The sequence below is a fragment of the Scyliorhinus torazame genome, chromosome 18, assembly GCF_047496885.1.
Source record: "Scyliorhinus torazame isolate Kashiwa2021f chromosome 18, sScyTor2.1, whole genome shotgun sequence".
Lineage (NCBI taxonomy): Eukaryota > Metazoa > Chordata > Chondrichthyes > Carcharhiniformes > Scyliorhinidae > Scyliorhinus > Scyliorhinus torazame.
In genome coordinates, this window is record NC_092724.1 from 104,457,459 (window position 1) to 104,480,859 (window position 23,401).

The 23,401-nt window shown below is 45.6% G+C and overlaps 1 protein-coding gene across 9 annotated transcripts in view; it reads right to left on the reverse strand.

Annotated features, from left to right (window-relative positions):
• Window positions 1–4,624: 4,624 nt before the first annotated feature.
• myocd (myocardin) overlaps window positions 4,625–23,401 on the reverse strand; it is a 303,397-nt gene continuing 284,620 nt past the window's right edge. For 5 of the 9 annotated variants that reach the window (XM_072483120.1, XM_072483117.1, XM_072483119.1 and 2 more), the window contains one exon: window positions 4,625–13,831. In XM_072483120.1, coding sequence (XP_072339221.1) covers window positions 13,266–13,831 — 566 coding nt within the window. In that variant the 3' untranslated portion in view covers window positions 4,625–13,265. The remainder of the gene's footprint in view (window positions 13,832–23,401) is intronic. The other 4 variants (XM_072483122.1, XM_072483121.1, XR_011936178.1 and 1 more) reach the window with 3 other exon arrangements.

Here is a 23,401-nt window from a genome sequence, read left to right on the forward strand (position 1 = left end):
TTCATCCTCCGACTCGTCCTGCGGGTCCTCCACAGACTTGTCATCAACTCTTCCTGGTCCAGGGCGTCCTCGTCCTCATCCTCCTTGGAGGTGGCCACATATATTTCCCCGCCACCTCCAGCACATTGCCCTGCTTCTGTACCTGGTTGTGGAGAACACAGCAGACCACCACAAAACAGGTGACCCTCTGGGGGGGGTATACTGCAGTGCACCACCAGAGAGACCGAGGTATTGGAACTGCATTTTGAGGAGTGACAGCATGGGTGGCCGCATGGGCATTGTTGCATTGATCTCCACGATGGTCATCGGCCTCCGTAGTGGCATCATTAGCCAGGTCCTAAGCTCTTATCCCCCAAGAGCCAACCAGCCATCATGGGGTGGTCCTCGAAGAGGCCAGGGATGTCTGACTGCCCCAGGATGTGTCAGTCATGCACATTCCCTGGGAAGCTTGCACACATGTGCATGATCTTCATGTGATGGTCAGACATGAGCTGGAAATTCAGTGAGTGGAACCCCTTCCTGTTGATGTAGGGCACTCCCTGATGGCCCGGTGAGTGCAAGATGACATGCGCACCATCTATTACCGCTGGACCTGGGCATCCCGTTGATGGCAGAGAATGGTGCTGCCCAGCATCTTTTTGGGCCTGGTGCATACAAACGTTTATATCGTTTTCTGCCTGGGCAAACAGGGCATTTGTGTCTTCATGGATGCACTTGTGGCCTATAGCTTCTGAATTGCCGCACAAGTCCCCGCCCGAGACCTGCCCAACATTTCCTCATAACATAGCCCACTCCCCCATCCCAGATATCAGTCAAGTGAACCTTCTCTGAATTGCTTCTAGCGCATTTGTATCCTTTCTTAAACAAGGAGACCAAAACTGTACACAGTTTCCCAAATGTAGTCTCATCAAAGTGCTGCACAACTGCAGCAAAAATGTTAATTCCCCTTGCAATAAATTACAACCTTCCATTTACCTTCCTAATCACTTGCTGTGCCTGCATACTAACTTTTCGTGATTCATGGACCATGACATCGAGCTCCCTCTGTATCTCAGAGTTCTGCATTTGTCCATTTAAATAATTTGCTGCTTTTCTGTTATTCCTGCCAAAATGGACTAGTTCATATCTTCCCAGCTGTTTAGCACAGGGCTAAATCGCTGGCTTTGCAAGCAGATCAAGGCAAGCCAGCAGCACGGTTCAATTCCTGTACTAGCCTCCCCGAACAGGTGCTGGAATGTGGTGACTAGGGGCTTTTCACAGTAACTTCATTTGAAGCCTACATGTGACAATAAGTGTTTTTCATTACATTATACTCCATCTGCCAAATTTTTTCCCATTCACTTAACCTATTTCCCTTTGTAGCTTAATGCCCTCTTCACAACTTACTTTCCTACCTATCTGTGTGTCATGACCAAATTTAGGAACCGTACATTCAGTCTCTTTATCCAAGTCATTGATATAAATTGAGGCCTATAGCCCTATGGCAGTCCATTTGTCAGATCTTGCAAACTCAAAAATGACCAATTTATGCCTACTCTGTTTCCTGTTAGATAACAAATCCTCACTCCATGCGAATATGTTACCCTTACAGCCTTATTTTGGGTAGTAACCTTTGATGTCAAATGCGCTTTAGAAATCCAAGTACATTACATTCACAGGTTCTCCTTTGTCCGTGCTGCTTTCTACTTCCTCAAAGAACTCCAATAAATTAAGTAAATATGATTACCCTTTCACAAACCGTGTTGACTCTCCATAACTGTATTGAGATTTTCTAAGTGCCCCACCAAAACCTCCTTAATAGTAGATTCCCACAATTTTCCAATGACATGTGTTAGGTTAATGTTAGGCAGCACGATAGCACAGTGGTTAGCACTGTTGCTTCACAGCGCCAGGTCCCAGGTTCGATTCTCGGCTTGGGCCACTATCTGTGCAGACTCTGCATGTTCTCCCCATGTCTGCGTGGGTTTCCTCCAGGTGTTGCGGTTTCCTCACATGAGTCCCAAAAGACGTGCTTGTTAGGTAAATTGGACATTCTGAATTCTCTCTCCGAGTAACCGAACAGGCGCCGGAGTGTGGCGACTAGGGGCTTTTCACAGTAACGTCATTGCAGTGTTAATGTAAGTCTACTTGTGACACTAATAAAGATCATTATTATTATAACTGGTGTAGTTTCTTGCTTTCTGTCTCCCTCCTTTCATGAATAGAGGAGTCACATTTGCTATTTCCCAATCTGATGTGACCTTTCCAGAATATGGAGAATTTTGGAAAACTAGAATTTGTTTTGCACTCATCGGGACAGATTCACAAGAATACCAAATGTCAAAGGGATTAACAATTTATACTGCATGTGAGTACACTTGCCAGCCAATCAGCACCCTCTCCTCATGCAGTATAAATACTGTTTCCTTCAAGATTTGGTATTCTTGTGAACCTGTCCTAATGAGTGCAAGACAAAAAGCTTTGACAACATGTCCCTTTTTTCAGCAATGCATTAAAGGTACTTCATCTACGCCTGGTTACTAGACTCAGCTACTGCTGCAATGTTGGAATATCAGGCATTCCTACCACATTAATAATGTAATAATGTTAACACTTTTATAGAACACTTGAAGCCAACTCAAATGTCTCCAATTGCTTCATGTAAAAACTTTGCAATTGTCTTGCCACCCTCGACTAGTGCGCGTTCAATTCCAGCTCCACTTGACCTGGAGTCGCAATGCAGTTGAAATTAGATTTTATTTAAAATACCTGAGGTCCTTGGTTGAGTCCAGTAAACTACAGTCACCAGGATTGTAGCTTTAAAGTACAAGTAACCTTTTATTATGTACAGTATTATAATTTAACAGGCAGAAAATGTAACTATCTACTATCCCTTTCCAACCCCCCCCTTCCTAACTTCCCCACTCTCTACACAAACAGGGAGGGTTGGTGCTGACTTAATGGGCTGAGTAGCCTCCTTATGTACTGCAGGATTCCTCTGGTTTCTATAGTTCTTTTCACTGCCAGGTTCTAAACACTTCTGCCCAGTTCTCCCAGAAAGCATCACGCAGGAACCAATCACTGATCATTATCTGGCAGAACACTGTCCCTGACCAACCCACCGATTGCTAGTTCGAATAGAACTAACTCCCTCCAAAGTTGGTTCCTAACCTCCACCTGTGCCAAACCTGGGATCACAGTGGGCTGGATTCTCTGCAGCCCCGTGCCAAAATGGCGTTTGGCACGGGGACGGAGAATCAACTTTCATGCCAAAATCGGGCCCGGCGATTCTCTGGGACCCGAGAATCGGCGTGTTCGCAGAGTACTCCGCGCTGCTGGGAGGCCATTGCCAGAGGCCCGCCCAGCGATTCTCTGCTCCCGGCCGGCCGAGTTCCTGACAGCGTGGGTCAAACCATCTATCGCCGTTCGGGAACCTCGCGTGGCGGCTGCGGACTCAGTCCACAGCTGCCCTGATGAAGGCGGGGTGATCAAGCACCGGGGGTGCATTATGGGCGGCGGGGGGACAGATCGAGCCGGTTGGATCTTCGGGCGCGCGGCTGATCGGGGGGGCCGACATTTTCCAGCTGCCTCCGCGGTCCAAGTCTGCCATGGCGCACGGTGTGGCCTTTGGAGGCTGCTGCTGTGCATATGCACGGACTCGAAACCAGAAGTCTGGGGGCCCGTATCCGCAACTGAAGCTTTGAGAATCACTCCGGGTCCCTCCTAGGTGAGTGAATTAGCTTATCTTCTTTTGAGGACACTCCGGAGTGAAATGCCAGTGTTTTTACGCCGGAATGGGGACATAGTCCCATTTTGGGAGAATCTACCTCAGCGTCCTGACAAGCAGGCTGTTTCAATCTTGACTCTTCGGCTTAAAGGCACATCTCGATTGTGGGTCCGCAGACCAAAGTAATAAAAAGAAAAGAAATGGGAACAAAGGAAATAAACAGGAAGGACTCTTACAAAGTGAATAATATTATATAGGAATGATAGTCTGCACTAGCAGTGTCCTATAGAAATCAATGATTCATATGTCTATTTAACGGTTAATTTGGAGATATTTCTTGAGGAGGGGTGGAGGGGCAGAACAGAAGAATTTTCTGCTGTTATTTGCAATGGATATTTTAACTTTCACATCAACAACCGGAAATAATTACTTTTCCAGTGTTGTCTATGAGTTCAAACCCTTATGTAGTCTCAATTTGCAAACTGTTGCCCAAAAGGTGAGAGAGGTACCAACTGAGTTAAGCAAACACTTGGGTCAACCAACAAAAAGGTGTGCTTTCTTTTGGGAAAAGAAGTCCCACATCTTCTATGTGATTCCAATAAATATAGAAATCACTGAAAAACATAAAAGGATTGTGGTTTGGATGTACCAAAAATAAAAACCGGCCTCATAATAGTTTTGTTGTAGTTCTGAGGCTCAAAGATATTTTTCACTCTATTGTACATTTCAGTTCGCCAGATTTTTCTAATTGGATGATTATGAGGCTGTTTGGAAGAAATTCACATCCATGTCCATTTGTCCAGCTGTTTATTTTAATGACACTTGAACAACTACCTGGTTGTCGAGATGGGATCATTGGTTGACTTCGGTTGAAGTGGGATCTCGGAGACGATATAAGTAAAACCAAACACTCGCTGCATCATGATAATCAATTTATTAAGAACACGCAGTTCCAAAACTTTTTTTAAATGTTTATGTAGCCTTTTTAAAAATACTTTGGCTTCTAAACTATTGCCGTTATATACACAAAGCAAAATTTCTGTTGTGTTAAATGATACACCATAAGAAAATACATAGTATTTACAAAGTGCAAAAATAAGGCATATATGAATACAAAAAGAATTTAGCCCACAGGATTGGTCAAAGTACCAATGACTCTTTTGAGGCAGTTTAATATGGCAGTCATCTCGTACAAATGGGCTGTTTGCTCCCTACATTTCTTGTGATTGTCAGCCTGAAACATTGTGCTCGAGGTGGCTTTTTAGCAGTGAGGATTTGATAACCTGATCATATTTATAGAAGGCAGATGCTGTTTGTTAGATTATGAAACAGATTTGTCATTGAATATCTGAAAACTGTCTCCCCCTCCCCTCATGAGGGTGTATAACTCGAAAGCCAAGTGGCAGCACCTATACACACTTAAATAAGTAATAGGTTGAGAATTATTCGTCTTGTTCAAAACATGCTGTAAATTAACATACTATATAATTTTCTGGGGGGTGGCTCATGTGCAAATATCTGTGGTGTACTGCATTACACTGCTGGAATTCAGGTTTCACCAAGCCCTCTAACTCCCTGACTGAAGTTTCTAGTCACATTCGAGAGGTGGCCTGCCCAGGGCACAAGACTCTTCCTCAGATGCAGCGAGAGAAACTGAAGGCAAGGCATTCAAAAAGACAGAATGAGCATTAGTGGTACAAGCATCGGGGTTGTATAAGGAAAACCAAAGGGTGAAGAGAAAAAAAGGTAGGTTGCTTAATAAGAAAAAGACCATTTGTAATTCTATGCATTTTTCAATTTCATTTTTCAGTGTGTACTATAACCAGCTGTATGTTCTATCTGAGGCACTGTAAGATCCAATGCACCACTGGCAACACTCTTCAAGTTGTACTTGGGATTTTTGTGCCAACTGGTTGTCCACTAAAGCTTCAATTGTGTTGATGATGCAGACTAGGTTTCTGTTCTCCATACCCAACTCTGGGGTTTGTGTATAAAAACCCCACATGAAGATGTGACTTACAACTAAACATTAAGCAACTTAAGCTATTTAAAATTTAAGAACCTGCTCAGATTTTAACTATTTGGATTTATACAAAATATACTGGTCAGGTCTTATAAGGGCAGGTTTTGTCTTTTTTTTTTAGCATATTGTAACTTCAGACTTGAAGTAATTGCGTAAAACGTCGGTGAGGTCGGTGAAGAATTTCACAGATCAAATTTTAGATGCATGGATATGAAGATTGAAATCCTGATCATGCCTCTTCACCCTAATGCACTCAAGTAGCTTGAAAGCTGCAGTGTTACATGAACAATATTGCCACACTATGATTATCAACTTTCACTAAGTAACACTGATGAAATGTGTCAGGGACTGCATGGGGATGCTTAATCTCAGACAGGCCATCAAAGAATTAAGGAGGAAAAAAAATACCAGGGGTTGATAACTGGGTGCCGAAAGTACTTCCACCTGCTTTGTACCATCATTGTTCTGAATATAGGTTGCCGCTCCCTGGAATGGCACATGCCACTGGTCTGAGTACCAAACGCGATGGAGAAAAATAACTTTTGGGTGGGTGGATACCTCATTTCCAATTCAAGGACCATAACTTAATCATGTGCAGTCTGAAAATGAAATTCAGTCCCTTTGGAAAATGATTTTATCTGTGTGCTTGTATGGGTTGGGGCTGGATAAAGACATCCCATCTGTAACAGGAAAATAAGGCACCAAGATTATTATTGAGCTTCAAGTCCATTTAGGTTTCCTTGAGCCATTGTACTTCCAGAAGATCACAGGTCTTTTGCAGCTTGAACTGAAGAACCGAGAAAGAGAGAATGGGGATGGGTGGCATGCTGAGGAGGGAGTGGTAAGGGGCAGTCTTGGTGATGCGATTCCTCACACCAAAGTGCTGTTTGCTGCTTTAGCTGTCAGTATTTCTTCTCCAATTTTTTCATGGGGTGTGGATGACGCTGCCAAGGCCAGCATTTATTGCCCAAAGCTAATTGCCCTTGAACTGAGTGGCTTGCTAGGTAATTTCAGAGGGCAGTTAAGAATCAACCACAATCTGCAATCACATGTAGGCCAGAAGATTGCCTTCTCTGAAGGACTTTAATGAACCCCATGGGTTTGTGCATCAATCGATGATAGGTTCAAGGTCATCAATTCCAAGTTTTATTGACTGAATTGAAATTCTGCTAAATATCTTGGTGGGATTTGAACCCCTGTCCCCAGAGCATTAGCCTGGGTCAATGGATTTCGAGGACACTTCTTATTCAGCTCAATCAAATACTTGATTCGTCTGATTCTAATTGAACACTAGGAAGTTTAATACTGCCTTTTGCAGTTTCAAATTTGTTTTTGTTTTAACTCCATACCGATTTGGCTCACCTTAATCTCTATCTAGTTTCTTTGAGCTTAAATAAATAGGGATGTGCCCTTCCAGGGTGGGATGGTGCTCTTGTCAGTAATGGAAATTAACTTCGAGGACTTCTCAGTAGTTTAGTTTGAAGTCTCTTAATTATGGCGATGGGCAAGTGCATTTGAGACATCTACCTAACCCAAAATACTGTAGCTACTACAAACAGAATCAGTCCTGTTTTCTATATTTTGCTATCAACATAATTTTAATAGCTGGAGGTGTCTCAAGTCACTCTTGTTTCAATCATTTCGAAACAGTTTCCGTCAATACATAGGCCTGAATTTTGCAGTAGTAATGACTGTGAAACTGTCAGCCTTTGCCAATATTACTCCACTGAAACTGACAGCACCTTCGAGAGCCTGCACATGTGGAGAGCAATGTGGAGATCCAGAAGCTGCAGTCAGTGATTTTATGCTTCTCTAGAGGGTGCACTGTTGAGGGCACCCAGAGACAACAGTCAATGGAAATCCACTGAATTGACAAGAACTTCCAGTTGTATACTGTTGGTCTCACTGTAAAAACCCTTGATAAGATTACAGCCTGTTGATTGAGGTGTAACAGGGGCCGGAATTCTCTTGTCGTTGGGATTCTCTGTTCCTGTCGGCAGCGCAACCCTGTGATTCTTGGCAGTGCGCTGTTCTCTCTTCCCATCGCTTGTCAATGGAATTTCCCATTGAAGCCACCCCATGCCGCTGGGAACCCCGCAGCCGGGAGATCAGAGAGTCCAGTCCTGGGTTTATAATGGTATAACTTCATAATTACTGAAAAGCTAATTTTATATTTCGTGGAATGTCAATTTTTCCATTATTATTTTAAAAAACTCGACGTTTTGTTTAAAAAATAAGTTTGTTTATTTTTGTTTTTAGTTTCTATCTTATTCCAATTAAAACCATTTACTCCACTACCTGAAAATTTTAATCTGAAAATATTTAGTGCTTTTAACTTCCTGGTTGGATGTGTGTGAATACTTCAATGTTATTGGCTACCTACTTGTTTGGTACCATCACTGCAGTTGCATGCCAAGAAATTCCCTTGACTTGGTGCCAGATTTGAACTGTTGGCTGGAAAGGGAAAACCGCATCACGGCAACTTCGACATCTGTGGTGAGCATCTTCGCTTAGCCACGGATCGCAAAATCCAGGCCATAATCTGTGATTTCTGTTGGGTTCTGAACGTGCAGTATATTTACCTACTTTTGCTCCACTTGCTGAATGATTTTGATATTTCAGTTTGGCTGTCATGATCAATAACAGAAGGGCAGCTGTGTGAAAATATTTTTCAAAAAAATCAATGTATCTGCAAAAAGTGCCATAATTTTAATGTACAAATTGATCCATCATGTCGCTTGAGTGACTTAATTGTTGTATTTTTAAAGAGCATTTTAGCAGGAGGAGATCATGATATTTCCAGTATTGTTGCTCAAGGCAAGAAATCTCTTTGCTTTCAATCTTTTCATTGAGGACTGCGTACTGGAGGTGATTGGGGGTGATTGGGAAATGACGATAGGTACCTACAGATGCGGGACTTTGTACACAGACAGGGTTTGTGAAAGGCAGGCAGCTGACAGCTAACTTGAAAAGATTGCTTAATGTGATCATGATGCCCCCGACGGGCAAGGAGGTGGAGGTAGTGGTGGCAATGGACGCTGAGAAGGCCTTCGACCGGGTGGAGTGAGGCTATTTGTGGGAGGTGCTTGGACGGTTTGAGTTCGGGGAGGGACTGGTTAATTGGGTCAGACTATTGTACCAGGCCCCAAAAGCTAGCGTTAGGACGAACAGGATGTCAGATTATTTCAGACTACACCGCGGGACCAGGCAGGGGTGCCCACTCTACCTGTTGCTGTTCGCGCTGGCCGTAGAGCCGTTGGTGATGGCGTGGAATGGAATGACTGGGGGGGGGGGTGGAACATAGGGTCTCTCTCTATGCGGACAACCTGCTCCTGTACGTGTTGGACCCACTGGCCGTGATGGAAAATATACTGGAAACATTGAGGCAGTTTGGCCGGTTTTCAGGGTACAAATTAAATATGGCCAAGAATGAGATGTTTGTGGTGCAGGCAAGGGGCCAGGAGAATAGACTGAAGGAGCTGCCATTTAGGCTGGTGGAGGAAAGTTTCCGGTACTTGGGGATACAGGTGGCACGAGACTGGGGCAGGTTGCACAAGTTAAATTTGACTAGGGTGGTGGAACAAATGAAGAGGGAGTTTCGGAGATGGGAGGCATTCACGCTGTCACTGGCAGGGAGGGTGCAGACTGTAAAGATGACAATCCTCCCTAGATTTCTGTTCATCTTCCAGTGCCTCCCGATCTTTATCCCATGGTCCTTCTTCAAAAGGACTGGCAAAATCATCATGAGCTTTGTCTGGGCGGGAAAATCCCCGCCGGTGAAGAAGGCGATGCTTGAAAGGAGCCGCAGCGAGGGGGGACTGGCATTGCCGAGTCTGATCAACTACTACTAGGCGGCTAACATAGCCATGATAAGGAAGTGGATGGTGGGTACGGGGTCTATCTGGGAGCGAGTGGAGGTGGCTTTGTGCAGGGGCACCAGTTTGGCAGCCCTGGTCACGGCTCCCCTACCGCTGTCGCCGGCCAGGTACTCCACCAGCTCGGTAGTGGGGGCGGCCCTGCGGATATGGGGCCAGTGGAGGAGGCATGTGGGGGGGTGGGTGCGTCTGTCTGGGTTCCAATATGTGATAACCATCGATTCGCCCCCGGGAACATGGATGGAGGGTTTCGAACATGGCGGCGGGCGGGGGTGGGGAGGGTGGGCGATATGTTCCTGGAGGGGAACTTTGCGAATTTGAGGGGCTTGGAGGAGAAATTTGGGCTGGTAAGGGGAAATGACTTTAGGTACCTACAGATGCGGGACTTTGTACACAGACAGGTCCCATCCTTCCCATGCCTCCCGCCAATAGGGATCCAGGACAGAATAGTCTCTAGAGGAGAAGGAGGAGAGAGTAGAGTCTCGGATATCTACAAGGTGCTCATGAAGGGGGAAGAGTCCCAGACGGAGGAACTGAAACTCAAATGGGAGGAGGAGTTTGGCAGTGAGATGGAGGATGGGCTGTGGGCGGAAGCTCGGAGTAGGGTAAACTCAACCGCAACATGTGCCAGGCTCGGCCTGATTCAATTTAAGGTCGTTCACCGGGCCCACATGATGGTTGCTCGGATGAGAAAATTCTTTGGGGTAGAGGATAAGTGCGCTAGATGCACGGGAGGACCAGCGAACCATGTTCACATGTTTTGGGCATGTCCTAAGCTTAGGGGGTACTAGGAAGGATTTGGGGGGGTCATGTCCCGGGTGCTGAAAACAAGGGTGGTGATGAGTCCAGGGGTGGCAATTTTTGGGGTTTCGCAAGACCCAGGAGTCCAGGGGGAGAAAGAGGCAGATGTTCTGGCCTTTGCTTCCCTAATAGCCCGGCAGCGAATACTGCTGGCATGGAGGGACTCAAAACCGCACGAAGACCGAACTAAGGCTTTCGGACATGTCAAGTTTTCTGGGTATGGAAAAAATTAAGTTCACCTTGAGGGGATCTGTACTGGGCTTCGCCCGAAGGTGGCAACCATTCATCGACTTCTTTGTGGGAGAGGAAGAGGAGGGGGGAGATTAGAGTAGAGTAGGAGGGATAAATAGGCGGGTAGTGTCTAGGGGAGAGGAGCGGGCATGTGCAGTATGGTTTGATTGAAGTATTCGTTTTATATTGATGTTTACACATTTCTGTTATCTGTAACTGTTTACAATGCCAAAAAATACCTCAATAAAATTGTTTGTTAAAAAAAAAATCAGTATCTGCTTCATAAGTCTTCCATACATGGATTGTCAAATCAATAGGAAATCTCTTCAGTTGTGCAGAGGAAGAACGATGGTCGGCATAGGAACAGGAGTAGGCCATTCAGCCCCTCGGACCTGCCCGCCATTCATGGCTGCTCTGTGACGTAACACCATATACCTGCCTTTGGTCCATAATATCCTTGCTTAACAAAAACCTATCTATCTCAGATTTAAAATTAACAACTGATCTAGCTTCAACTGCTGTTTGTGGGAGGGAGTTCCAAATCTCTACCACCCTTTGAGTGAAGAAGTTCTTCATCGCTTATCTCTAACATCGCTCCTGAACAGTCTAGCCCACAGAGAGACTGATAGGTATGTTGCTCAAAACATCAGTATAGAATTAAGTGGTTTGAATGTCAACTATGCCAGTATGCAAGGGTTGCCAAAGTCCATGTCCTCATCCAGTTTACAAGCAACCACTGTCATATCATAAAGTCACTGCTCACACAAGGTGCATTAGCAGTGGAATGGGATATACTCACTATAGGTCTGAATGCTCATTTATACCTTACAGGTATTACTTAACCCAAAGGCATTTAAGAAAATATAATTATTGATTCAGAGGGAGAAGAAATAAGAAGCTTGGACCATGAAGGGTAGCTCTTGGGTTGATTTACTTTTAAGATGATTGTTCATCCCTTTCAATCATTTTGACTTCTGTCATCCATTACTTACAAATGATCTGTGGATTTTACTGGTTGTTTGGAGAAGTCTGTGCTAGTAGTCAGCGAGGAGGCAAGCTGGTTAATAACAAAGAATGACAGGACAAAATATTGTGAGTATTAAATATTAATTAAATGCACAGTACCTTTCAGATCTTTTAAATACTATTAATTTTATACCAGCCATATTATTACTATATAGGGCAGCAGGCAAGTCTTTTGATAAAGATCTCCCTCAAAAGCCAGAATATTGAATTGGCCAGAGATTTCAGAATAGCAAGCAGTTCCAAAGGACCAAACTGAAGTACTTTTCATTTAAATATCACTGCAGAAAGGGATAATATAAGATACAAAATGGTATGAAAATACTTTATCTGAGCACTTCCTTGCTTTGAATAAAAATTACCAAAAATAAACTATTTTCTTTACACTAAGACAAGGGTTGAAACTGGTGTCACCTATTTCTAATTCACTTTTGTTCCCTTTAAAATCAATATTTCATTTACTGATTTTCTTTTTAAATATGGGCCTGCGGGTAACATGCTCAAAATATTTTTGAAAAAAAGACACGTTGACCAGTCCCTAAGTTAGTTGCAAAACAAATTAATATAATGCCAAGCCTAATGCTGGTTCGCGACTGTGCATTTGAACTCAGGTTTAGCATTTTCCTATGTTTGCAGGGAGTCTCGACTTCAGTACGCGCAATGAAGTCTTCTCTTTGTTTCTTTTATATTATATATAGTGATTGCATAATTTACTGCTTTTTGTAAAGTGATACATTTTTTGAGGGCAGCTGGCTGGAAGTGGTGCTTCATTAAATACCAAGCAAAACAAGACTCCCTCCCTCCAACACCCTCAAATACCCCCATATCTATTAAAAAGCATTTGCAATGCAAAGCAGAATACTGAATAATTTCAGAAACTTACTCTTTTTGAAAGTACTACCAAACAGCTGCATGGAATGGATTCTAATGTTTTAACACCTAGAAGACATCTACAAAAAAAAAAACAGGCAAACTGTGACAAACACCTCTACTTTTAACTGTGCAAAGTGAACAATAAAATATATTCACAGTACAAGGCATCAAATACTTGCATCAAGTAGTGTGACCTTGCAATTGTGATTCAGGAAGGACACCAGTATTGTAATACTTTCCATTATTCAGGATAGCAAATATTGCTTGTCTGGTACAGAGTTTTTTTTTTTAAATAAAAATTATTTTAAAAATCTTGCAAAAGATATGAGCAAATATAAGCTATATACAAAAGATATAATGCAGGTTGTGTGCATAAGGCCAGTATGAGAGTTGGCCAATATTATATCTGTCCTTCGACTCTACTTGCCAATTCAGTCAGATTTAGAACTTGGACTCTTTGACAATGGACTTCATGTTCACTTTGCTTCCAGTAAAATGCAGTAAATTCATAAGTTTGTAAAGCTTTTAACTCTTTCATCAACCAGCATATTACTATATACAACACCCACAGAGTAATCATCTTGTGGTTGATCAATTAGTTTCTTCCATTGACTTTACCTTTGCCAACATGACTTCTTTGGCTGGTATACCTTAGCAGTCTGTTTGCCTTTTATTTAACACCCCAATTCAATTGGTGTTAAATGTACCTATAGTGTACAGTCCACTGAGCATATTACCATTGCAAGTTCATTGTTGCATTTAAGTTCAGGTCTGTAACGTCCAGGAAGTCTGCAGAGAAGATGCTCGGGGTGGAGGAGCCAGCAGATCCAAAACCTGCTGCTGAGCTGGGTGGTGTGAGATCCAACCAATCCATGTTCTCCAAGGGAGTTTCTGTAAGACCTAGATTCATAACGTGGCCATGTGTGGGTGACGGTGACATCTGGGTGTCCATCGGGGACAGAGGGTTCTCCAGAATGTCTCGAGTGTTCAGCATATTCTCCCGTGAGTTGCCGGTAAAGCCCTCAGCCACGTTGTCCAGCTGGGAATCTTCACTGCCAATTTTAAGCAATGCGAGATCACTGCCTCTGCCCATGGAGCTGCGAGAATTCAGCAGGGCCTCAAGTTGATTGTCACTGGTACTTGCGCAATGGTCGAACGAGAGCTGGGGAGGAGACATGTGATTAAAAGGACTTGTTGAAGTCCTAGGCACTGTCAGTGTGGAAGCTCCTGATGATACAGTGATTTGAGGCAATGACTTTGGAGCACAATGAAGATCATTTTTGGCATTTGGCGGCATTTCTGCAAAGAGAACAGTTCTAATAAGAAAATATACCAGGAAGTAATGTTATTGTTTATCACTTATGGATAATATGAAACGGGAATAGCCGAAAAAAAAGTGTTTTCGAAGAATGATTTTGAGAGGAGTGAAACGGCATACACAGTGGATTTTGTAATTCAACCTGTATAAGAGATAGTCTGTAACAGTTTTGAAGATTACAATTTTTACTGTTAAAATATTAGATACTTCTTATACTTCTTAAAGAGCAATAATAATAAGATTCTTTATTAATGTCACAAGTAGGCTTGGAAAAACACTACAATTAAATTACTATGACAATCCCACACTGCGCAAATTCAGAATGTCCAATTCACCTAACAAGCATGTCTTTTGGGAAGTGTTGGAGGAAACGCGGACGCCCGGATTAAATCCACGGAGACACGGGGAGAATGTGCAGACTCCGCACAAAGTGACCCAAGTCGGGAGTCGCACCGGGGAACCTGGCACTGTGAGGCAACAGTGCTAACAACTGTGTTACCATGCCGCCTTAAAATGACAATATCAACAATTAGATCATCTCTAATAACTCAATAGGGTTTACTTTTTGAGCTTCCTGCATGGTGACTGGCCCACCTGCCACTGGTTAAAAACCAGCAGTGGTGGGCTAAGGCCTTTAACTGGGCATAATGGACCGTTCAAGGGCCTTAATTGGTCTGGAGCATGATGTAATATTTAATGACGGGATGGACCAGAGTTTAACTTGGCCTGATACTTTTTGGGAATAGGCACTTCACAAAGTTTAATTAGAAGTTAATTGTTTTTTTTAATAAATATTTTATTGAAAATTTTTGGTCAACCAACACAGTACATTGTGCATCCTTTACACAATATTATAACAACACAAATAACAATGACCTATTTTATAAACAAAAAATGAATAAATAATAAATAACAAAAATGAAAACTAACCCTAATTGGCAACTGCCTTATCACAAGTAACACTCTCCAAAAATATAATTTAACAGTCCAATATATAATTATCTGTAGCAACGACCTATACATATTATACAGTATATATTAACAACCCTGAGAGACCTTCTGGTTCCTCCTCCCCCCCCCTACCGCCCCCCCCCCCCCCCCCCCCCCCCCCACCCCCCGATCCTGGGCTGCTGCTGCTGCCTTCTTTTTCCCATTCCATCTATCTTTCTGTGAGGTATTCGACGAACGGTTGCCACTGCCTGGTGAACCCTTGAGCCGACCCCCTTAGAACGAACTTAATCCGCTCTAGCTTTATAAACCCTGCCATGTCATTTATCCAGGTCTCCACCCCCGGGGGCTTGGCTTCTTTCCACATTAGCAATATCCTGCGCCGGGCTACTAGGGACGCAAAGGCCAAAACATCGGCCTCTCTCGCCTCCTGCACTCCCGGCTCTTGTGCAACCCCAAATATAGCCAACCCCCAGCTTGGTTCGACCCGGACCCCCACTACTTTTGAAAGCACCTTTGTCACCCCCATCCAAAACCCCTGTAGTGCCGGGCATGACCAAAACATATGGGTATGATTCGCTGGGCTTCTCGAGCACCTCGCACACCTATCCTCCACCCCAAAAAAATTACTGAGCCGTGCTCCAGTCATATGCGCCCTGTGTAATACCTTAAACTGAATCAGGCTTAGCCTGGCACACGAGGACGACGAGTTTACCCTGCTTAGGGCATCTGCCCACAGCCCCTCCTCGATCTCCTCCCCCAGCTCTTCTTCCCATTTCCCTTTTAGGTCATCTACCATAGTCTCCCCTTCGTCCCTCATTTCCCGATATATATCTGACACCTTACCATCCCCACCCATGTCTTTGAGATCACTCTGTCCTGCACCTCTTGTGTCGGGAGCTGCGGGAATTCCCTCACCTGTTGCCTCGCAAAAGCCCTCAGTTGCATATACCTGAATGCATTCCCTTGGGGCAACCCATATTTCTCGGTCAGCGCTCCCAGACTCGCGAACTTCCCATCCACAAACAGATCTTTCAGTTGCGTTATTCCTGCTCTTTGCCACATTCCATATCCCCCATCCATTCCCCCGGGGCAAACCTATGGTTGTTTCTTATCGGGGACCCCCCCCAAGGCTCCAGTCTTTCCCCTATGCCGTCTCCACTGTCCCCAAATCTTCAGTGTAGCCACCACCACCGGGCTTGTGGTGTAGTTCCTCGGTGAGAACGGCAATGGGGCTGTCACCATAGCCTGTAGGCTAGTCCCCCTACAGGACGCCCTCTCTAATCTCTTCCACATCGCTCCCTCCTCCTCTCCCATCCACTTACTCACCATTGAAATATTAGCGGCCCAATAATATTCACTCAGGCTCGGTAGTGCCAGCCCCCCCCCCTATCCCTGCTACGCTGTAAGAATCCCTTCCTCACTCTCGGGGTCTTCCCGCCCACACAAAACCCATGATGCTCTTTTCAATCCTTTTAAAAAAAGCCTTCGTGATCACCACCGGGAGGCACTGAAACACAAAGAGGAATCTCGGGAGGACCACCATCTTAACAGCCTGCACCCTCCCTGCCAGTGACAGGGATACCATATCCCATCTCTTGAAATCCTCCTCCATTTGTTCCACCAACCGCGTTAAATTTAACCTATGTAATGTGCCCCAATTCTTGGCTATCTGGATCCCCAGGTAACGAAAGTCCCTTGTTACCTTCCTCAACGGTAGGTCCTCTATTTCTCTACTCTGCTCCCCTGGATGCACCACAAACAACTCACTTTTCCCCATGTTCAATTTATACCCTGAAAAATCCCCAAACTCCCCAAGTATCCGCATTATTTCTGGCATCCCCTCCGCCGGGTCTGCCACGTATGGTAGCAAATCGTCCGCATACAAAGATACCCGGTGCTCTTCTCCTCCTCTAAGTACTCCCCTCCACTTCTTGGAACCCCTCAACGCTATCGCCAGGGGCTCAATCGCCAGTGCAAACAATAATGGGGACAGAGGGCATCCCTGCCTTGTCCCTCTATGGAGCCGAAAATATGCAGATCCCCGTCCATTCGTGACCACGCTCGCCATCGGGGTCCTATACAACAGCTGCACCCATCTAACATACCCCTCTCCAAAACCAAATCTCCTCAACACCTCCCACAAATAATCCCACTCCACTCTATCAAATGCTTTCTCGGCATCCATCGCCACTACTATCTCCGTTTCCCCCTCTGGTGGGGCCATCATCATTACCCCTAACAGCCTCCGTATATTCGTGTTCAGCTGTCTCCCCTTCACAAACCCAGTTTGGTCCTCGTGGACCACCCCCGGGACACATTCCTCTATTCTCATTGCCATTACCTTGGCCAGGATCTTGGCATCTACATTTCGGAGGGAAATAGGTCTATAGGACCCGCATTGTAGCGGGTCCTTTTCCTTCTTTAAGAGAAGCGATATCGTTGCTTCAGACATAGTCGGGGGCAGTTGTCCCCTTTCCTTTGCCTCATTAAAGGTCCTCGTCAATACCGGGGCGAGCAAGTCCACATATTTTCTATAGAATTCGACTGGGAATCCATCCGGTCCCGGGGCCTTTCCCGCCTGCATGCTCCTAATTCATTTCACCACTTCTTCTACCTCGATCTGTGCTCCCAGTCCCACCCTTTCCTGCTCTTCCACCTTGGGAAATTCCAGCCGATCCAAGAAGCCCATCATTCTCTCCCTCCCATCCGGGGTTGAGCTTCATATAATTTTTTATAAAATGTCTTGAACACTCCATTCACTCTCTCCGCTCCCCGCTCCATCTCTCCTTCCTCATCCCTCACTCCCCCTATTTCCCTCGCTGCTCCCGAGGGAAATATGAGAAATGTGAGAAATATGAGAATGACTAGAGCGAGGGTAGGTCCGATCAAGGACAGTAGCGGGAGATTGTGTATTGAGTCTGAAGAGATAGGAGAGGTCTTGAATGAGTATTTTTCTTCTGTATTTACAAATGAGAGGGGCGATATTGTTGGAGAGGACAGTGTGAAACAGATTGGTAAGCTCGAGGACATACTTGTCAGGAAGGAAGATGTGTTGGGCATTTTGAAAAACTTGAGGATAGACAAGTCCCCCGGGCCTGACGGGATATATCCAAGGATTCTATGGGAAGCAAGAGATGAAATTGCAGAGCCGTTGGCAATGATCTTTTCGTCCTCACTGTCAACAGGGGTGGTACCAGGGGATTGGAGAGTGGCGAATGTCGTGCCCCTGTTCAAAAAAGGAACTAGGGATAACCCTGGGAATTACAGGCCAGTTAGTCTTACTTCGGTGGTAGGCAAAGTAATGGAAAGGGTACTGAAGGATAGGATTTCTGAGCATCTGGAAAGACACTGCTTGATTAGGGATAGTCAGCACGGATTTGTGAGGGGTAGGTCTTGCCTTACAAATCTTATTGAATTCTTTGAGGAGGTGACCAAGCATGTGGATGAAGGTAAAGCAGTGGATGTAGTGTACATGGATTTTAGTAAGGCATTTGATAAAGTTCCCCATGGTAGGCTTATGCAGAAAGTAAGGAGGCATGGGATAGTGGGAAATTTGGCCAGTTGGATAACGAACTGGCTAACCGATAGAAGTCAGAGAGTGGTGGTGGATGGCAAATATTCAGCCTGGATCCCAGTTACCAGTGGCGTACCGCAGGGATCAGTTCTGGGTCCTCTGCTGTTTGTGATTTTCATTAATGACTTGGATGAGGGAGTTGAAGGGTGGGTCAGTAAATTTGCAGACGATACGAAGATTGGTGGAGTTGTGGATAGTAAGGAGGGCTGTTGTCGGCTGCAAAGAGACATAGATAGGATGCAGAGCTGGGCTGAGAAGTGGCAGATGGAGTTTAACCCTGAAAAGTGTGAGGTTGTCCATTTTGGAAGGACAAATATGAATGCGGAATATAGGGTTAACGGTAGAGTTCTTGGCAATGTGGAGGAGCAGAGAGATCTTGGGGTCTATGTTCATACATCTTTGAAAGTTGCCACTCAAGTGGATAGAGCTGTGAAGAAGGCCTATGGTGTGCTCGCGTTCATTAACAGAGGGATTGAATTTAAGAGCCGTGAGGTGATGATGCAGCTGTACAAAACTTTGGTAAGGCCACATTTGGAGTACTGTGTACAGTTCTGGTCGCCTCATTTTAGGAAGGATGTGGAAGCTCTGGAAAAGGTGCAAAGAAGATTTACCAGGATGTTGCCTGGAATGGAGAGTAGGTCTTACGAGGAAAGGTTGAGGGTGCTAGGCCTTTTCTCATTAGAGCGGAGAAGGATGAGGGGCGACTTGATAGAGGTTTATAAGATGATCAGGGGAATAGATAAAGTAGACAGTCAGAGACTTTTTCCCCGGGTGGAACACACCATTACAAGGGGACATAAATTTAAGGTGAAAGGTGGAAGATATAGGAGGGATATCAGAGGTAGGTTCTTTACCCAGAGAGTAGTGGGGGCATGGAATGCACTGCCTGTGGAAGTAGTTGAGTCGGAAACATTAGGGACCTTCAAGCAGCTATTGGATAGTTACATGGATGACGGTAAAATGATATAGTGTAGATTTATTTGTTCTTAAGGGCAGCACGGTAGCATTGTGGATAGCGCAATTGCTTCACAGCTCCATGGTCCCAGGTTCGATTCCGGCTTGGGTCATTGTCTGTGCGGAGTCTGCACGTCCTCCCCGTGTCTGCGTGGGTTTCCTCCGGGTGCTCCGGTTTCCTCCCACAGTCCAAAGATGTGCGGGTTAGGTGAATTGGCCAATGATAAATTGCCCTTAATGTCCAAATTGCCCTTGGTGTTGGGTGGAGGTGTTGAGTTTGGGTATGGTGCTCTTTCCAAGAGCCGGTGCAGACTCAAAGGGCCGAATGGCCTCCTTCTGCACTGTAAATTCAATGATAATCTATGATTAATCTAGGACAAAGGTTCGGCACAACATCGTGGGCCGAAGGGCCTGTTCTGTGCTGTATTTTCTATGTTCTATGCTCCCCTTTTCCTCAATTGGTGTGCCAGCAACCTGCTCGCCTTCTCCCCATATTCGTACTGTACACCCTGTGCCTTCCTCCATTGTGCCTCTGCAGTGCCCGTAGTCAGCAAGTCAAATTCTACATGTAGCCTTTGCCTTTCCCTGTACAGTCCCTCCTCCGGTGCTTCCGCATATTGTCTGTCCACCCTCAAAAGTTCTTGTAGCAACCGCTATCGTTCCTTACTCTCCTGCTTCCCTTTATGTGCCCTTATTGATATCAGCTCCCCTCTAACCACCGCCTTCAACGCCTCCCAGACCACTCCCACCTGGACCACCCCATTATCATTGAGTTCCAAGTACTTTTCAATGCACCCCCTCACCCTTAGACACACCCCCTCATCTGCCATTAGTCCCATGTCCATTCTCCAGGGTGGGCGCCCTCCTGTTTCCTCCCCTATCTCCAAGTCTACCCAGTGTGGAGCGTGATCCGAAATGGCTATAGCCGTATACTCCGTTCCCCTCACCTTCGGGATCAACGCCCTTCCCAGCACAAAAAAGTCTATTGGCGAGTAGACTTTATGGACATCGGAGAAAAACGAGAACTCCTTACTCCTAGGTCTGCTAAATCTCCACGGGTCTACACCTCCCATCTGCTCCATAAAATCTTTAAGTACCTTGGCTGCTGCCGGCCTCCTTCCAGTCCTGGACTTCGACCTATCCAGCCCTGGTTCCAACACCGTATTAAAATCTCCCCCCATTATCAGCTTTCCCATCTCTAGGTCCGGAATGCGTCCTAGCATCCGCCTCATAAAATTGGCATCATCCCAGTTCGGGGCATATACGTTTACCAAAACCACCGTCTCCCCCTGTAGTTTGCCACTCACCATCACGTATCTGCCCCCGTTATCCGTCACTATAGTCTTTGCCTCGAACATTACCCGCTTCCCCACTAATATAGCCACCCCCCTGTTTTTCGCATCTAGCCCCGAATGGAACACCTGCCCCACCCATCCTTTGCGTAGCCTAACCTGGTCTATCAGTTTCAGGTGCGTTTCCTGTAACATAACCACATCTGCCTTAAGTTTCTTAAGGTGTGCGAGTACCCGTGCCCTCTTTATCGGCCCGTTCAGCCCTCTCACGTTCCACGTGATCAGCCAGGTTGGGGGGCTTCCTACCCACCCCCCCCTTGTCGATTAGCCATCCCTTTTTCCAGCTCCTCACCCGGTTCCCACGCAGCTGTATCTCCCCCAGGCGGTGCCCCCCCGCCCATCCCCTCCCATACCAGCTCCCCCCTCTCCCCAGCAGTAGCAACCCAGTAATTCCCCCCTCCCACCCCCCCCGCTAGATCCCCCGCGAGCGTAATTACTCCCCCCATGTTGCTCCCAGAAGTCAGCAAACTCTGGCCGACCTCGGCTTCCCCCCGTGATCTCGGCTCGCACCGTGCAACGCCCCCTCCTTCCTGCTTCTCTATTCCCGCCATGATTATCATAGCGCGGGAACCAAGCCCGCGCTTCTCCCTTGGCCCCGCCCCCAATGGCCAACGCCCCATCTCCTCCACCTCCCCTCCTCCCCCCATCACCACCTGTGGAAGAGAGAAGTTACCACATCGCAGGATTAGTACATAAAACTCCTCTTTCCCCCCTTTTTAACCCCCCTCTTTGCCCCCCACATTCGCCCCACCACTTTGTTCAAACGTTCTTTTTAATAACCCGCTCATTCCAGTTTTTCTTCCACAATAAAAGTCCATGCTTCATCCGCCGTCTCAAAGTAGTGGTGCCTCCCTCGATATGTGACCCACAGTCTTGCCGGTTGCAGCATTCCAAATTTTATCTTCTTTTTATGAAGCACCGCCTTGGCCCGATTAAAGCTCGCCCTCCTTCTCGCCACCTCCGCACTCCAGTCTTGATAAACGCGGATCACCGCGTTCTCCCATTTACTGCTCCGAGTTTTCTTTGCCCATCTAAGGACCATTTCTCTATCCTTAAAACGGAGGAATCTCACCACTATGGCTCTGGGAATTTCTCCTGCTCTCGGTCCTCGCGCCATCACTCGGTATGCTCCCTCCACCTCCAACGGACCCGCCGGGGCCTCCGCTCCCATTAACGAGTGCAGCATCGTGCTCACATATGCCCCGACGTCCGCTCCCTCCGCACCTTCAGGAAGACCACGAATCCTCAGGTTGTTCCTCCTTGCGTTGTTCTCCAGTGCCTCCAACCTTTCCACACATAGTTTCTGATGTGCCTCATGCGTCTCCGTCTTCACCACCAGGCCCTGTATGTCGTCCTCATTCTCGGCTGCCTTTGCCTTCACGACCCGAAGCTCCCGCTCCTGGGTCTTTTGTTCCTCCTTTAGCCCTTCGATCGCCTGTAGTATCGGGGCCAACAGCTCTTTCTTCATTTCCTTTTTGAGCTCTTCCACACAGCATTTCAAGAACTCTTGTTGTTCAGGGCCCCATGTTAAATTGCCACCTTCCGACGCCATCTTGGTTTTTGCTTGCCTTCCTTGCCGCTGTTCTAAAGGATCCACTGCAATCCGGCCACTTTCTCCTCCTTTTTTCATCCGTATCCAGGGGGGGATTCCCTTCTGGTTTACCGCACAGTGTTTTTAGCCGTCAAAATTGCCGTTGGGGCTCCTATCAAGAGCCCAAAAGTCCGTTTCACCGGGAGCTGCCGAAACGTGCGACTCAGCTGGTCATCGCCGCACCCGGAAGTCCTTAGAAGTTAATTGTTGACAGAACGTTCTGTCAATTGACAGCAGCTCATAAATGTGCAGTGGCTGGTCTGAGGAGAGATCAGGCTGTTAAATCATAGAATTTTGTAAGCACAGAAAGAGGCCACTTGGTCCATCATACCTACGCAGACTCTTTGAATGAACTATACATTTGTTCTACTTCTCTGCTCTTTCCCCACAGCCTATACATTTTTTTTCCCTCAAGTATTTGTCCAATTCTCACAGTCGGTGAGAAAAATCAGCAGAGAATGATTTCCTTTCTCTTTTTTCATAGTTTAAAATGTGGCATCAAAAGTGGGATGAATATATGGCTAGATGCCAGGACTTTTAGTAGATATAGATAAATAGATACTTTGACAATATTATAATGTGTAGACAGAAATGCACAATAAGTATAAGATACTTTATAACAGCTGGATCTTTCAGACTGAGTAGATATTTTTGTGGGTATCTTTAATGGTAGGTACCACTCTTGAAAATGTCTGAAAATGTTCTGCCAAGGTAGGGTAATTTTCTCCTAAAGTATAGTTCTAGCGACAGCACAAATTCAATGAAAGAGGCGCTGTCTGGAAAATGTTCTCTCCAGCGTCAGATGATATTTCCAGATGTTAGAAAAACAAAGGTAGTTTTAAGGGATTGATATTTATATTGGTAAACATTAGAAATAAGGTATAGCTTTAAGTGGGTGTAATTTAATGTTTCTGTGCTTGGAAGGGTAAAACCTACAGGTAGATTCATGCTGGACAATGGTGTTTGTATGTTTTGGGGGTTGGTTAGGTTCCAACTGTGTTTCTGTTGTACTTAGAGAGGGCTATGGCACAAAGAATATATAAACCGGCAGTGGTTGCTTAGCAACTGGGACTTTGTAAGGTAAAGAAGCTAGAGTTTTGATTCAGCTAATTTGATTGTAGTTTAAGAC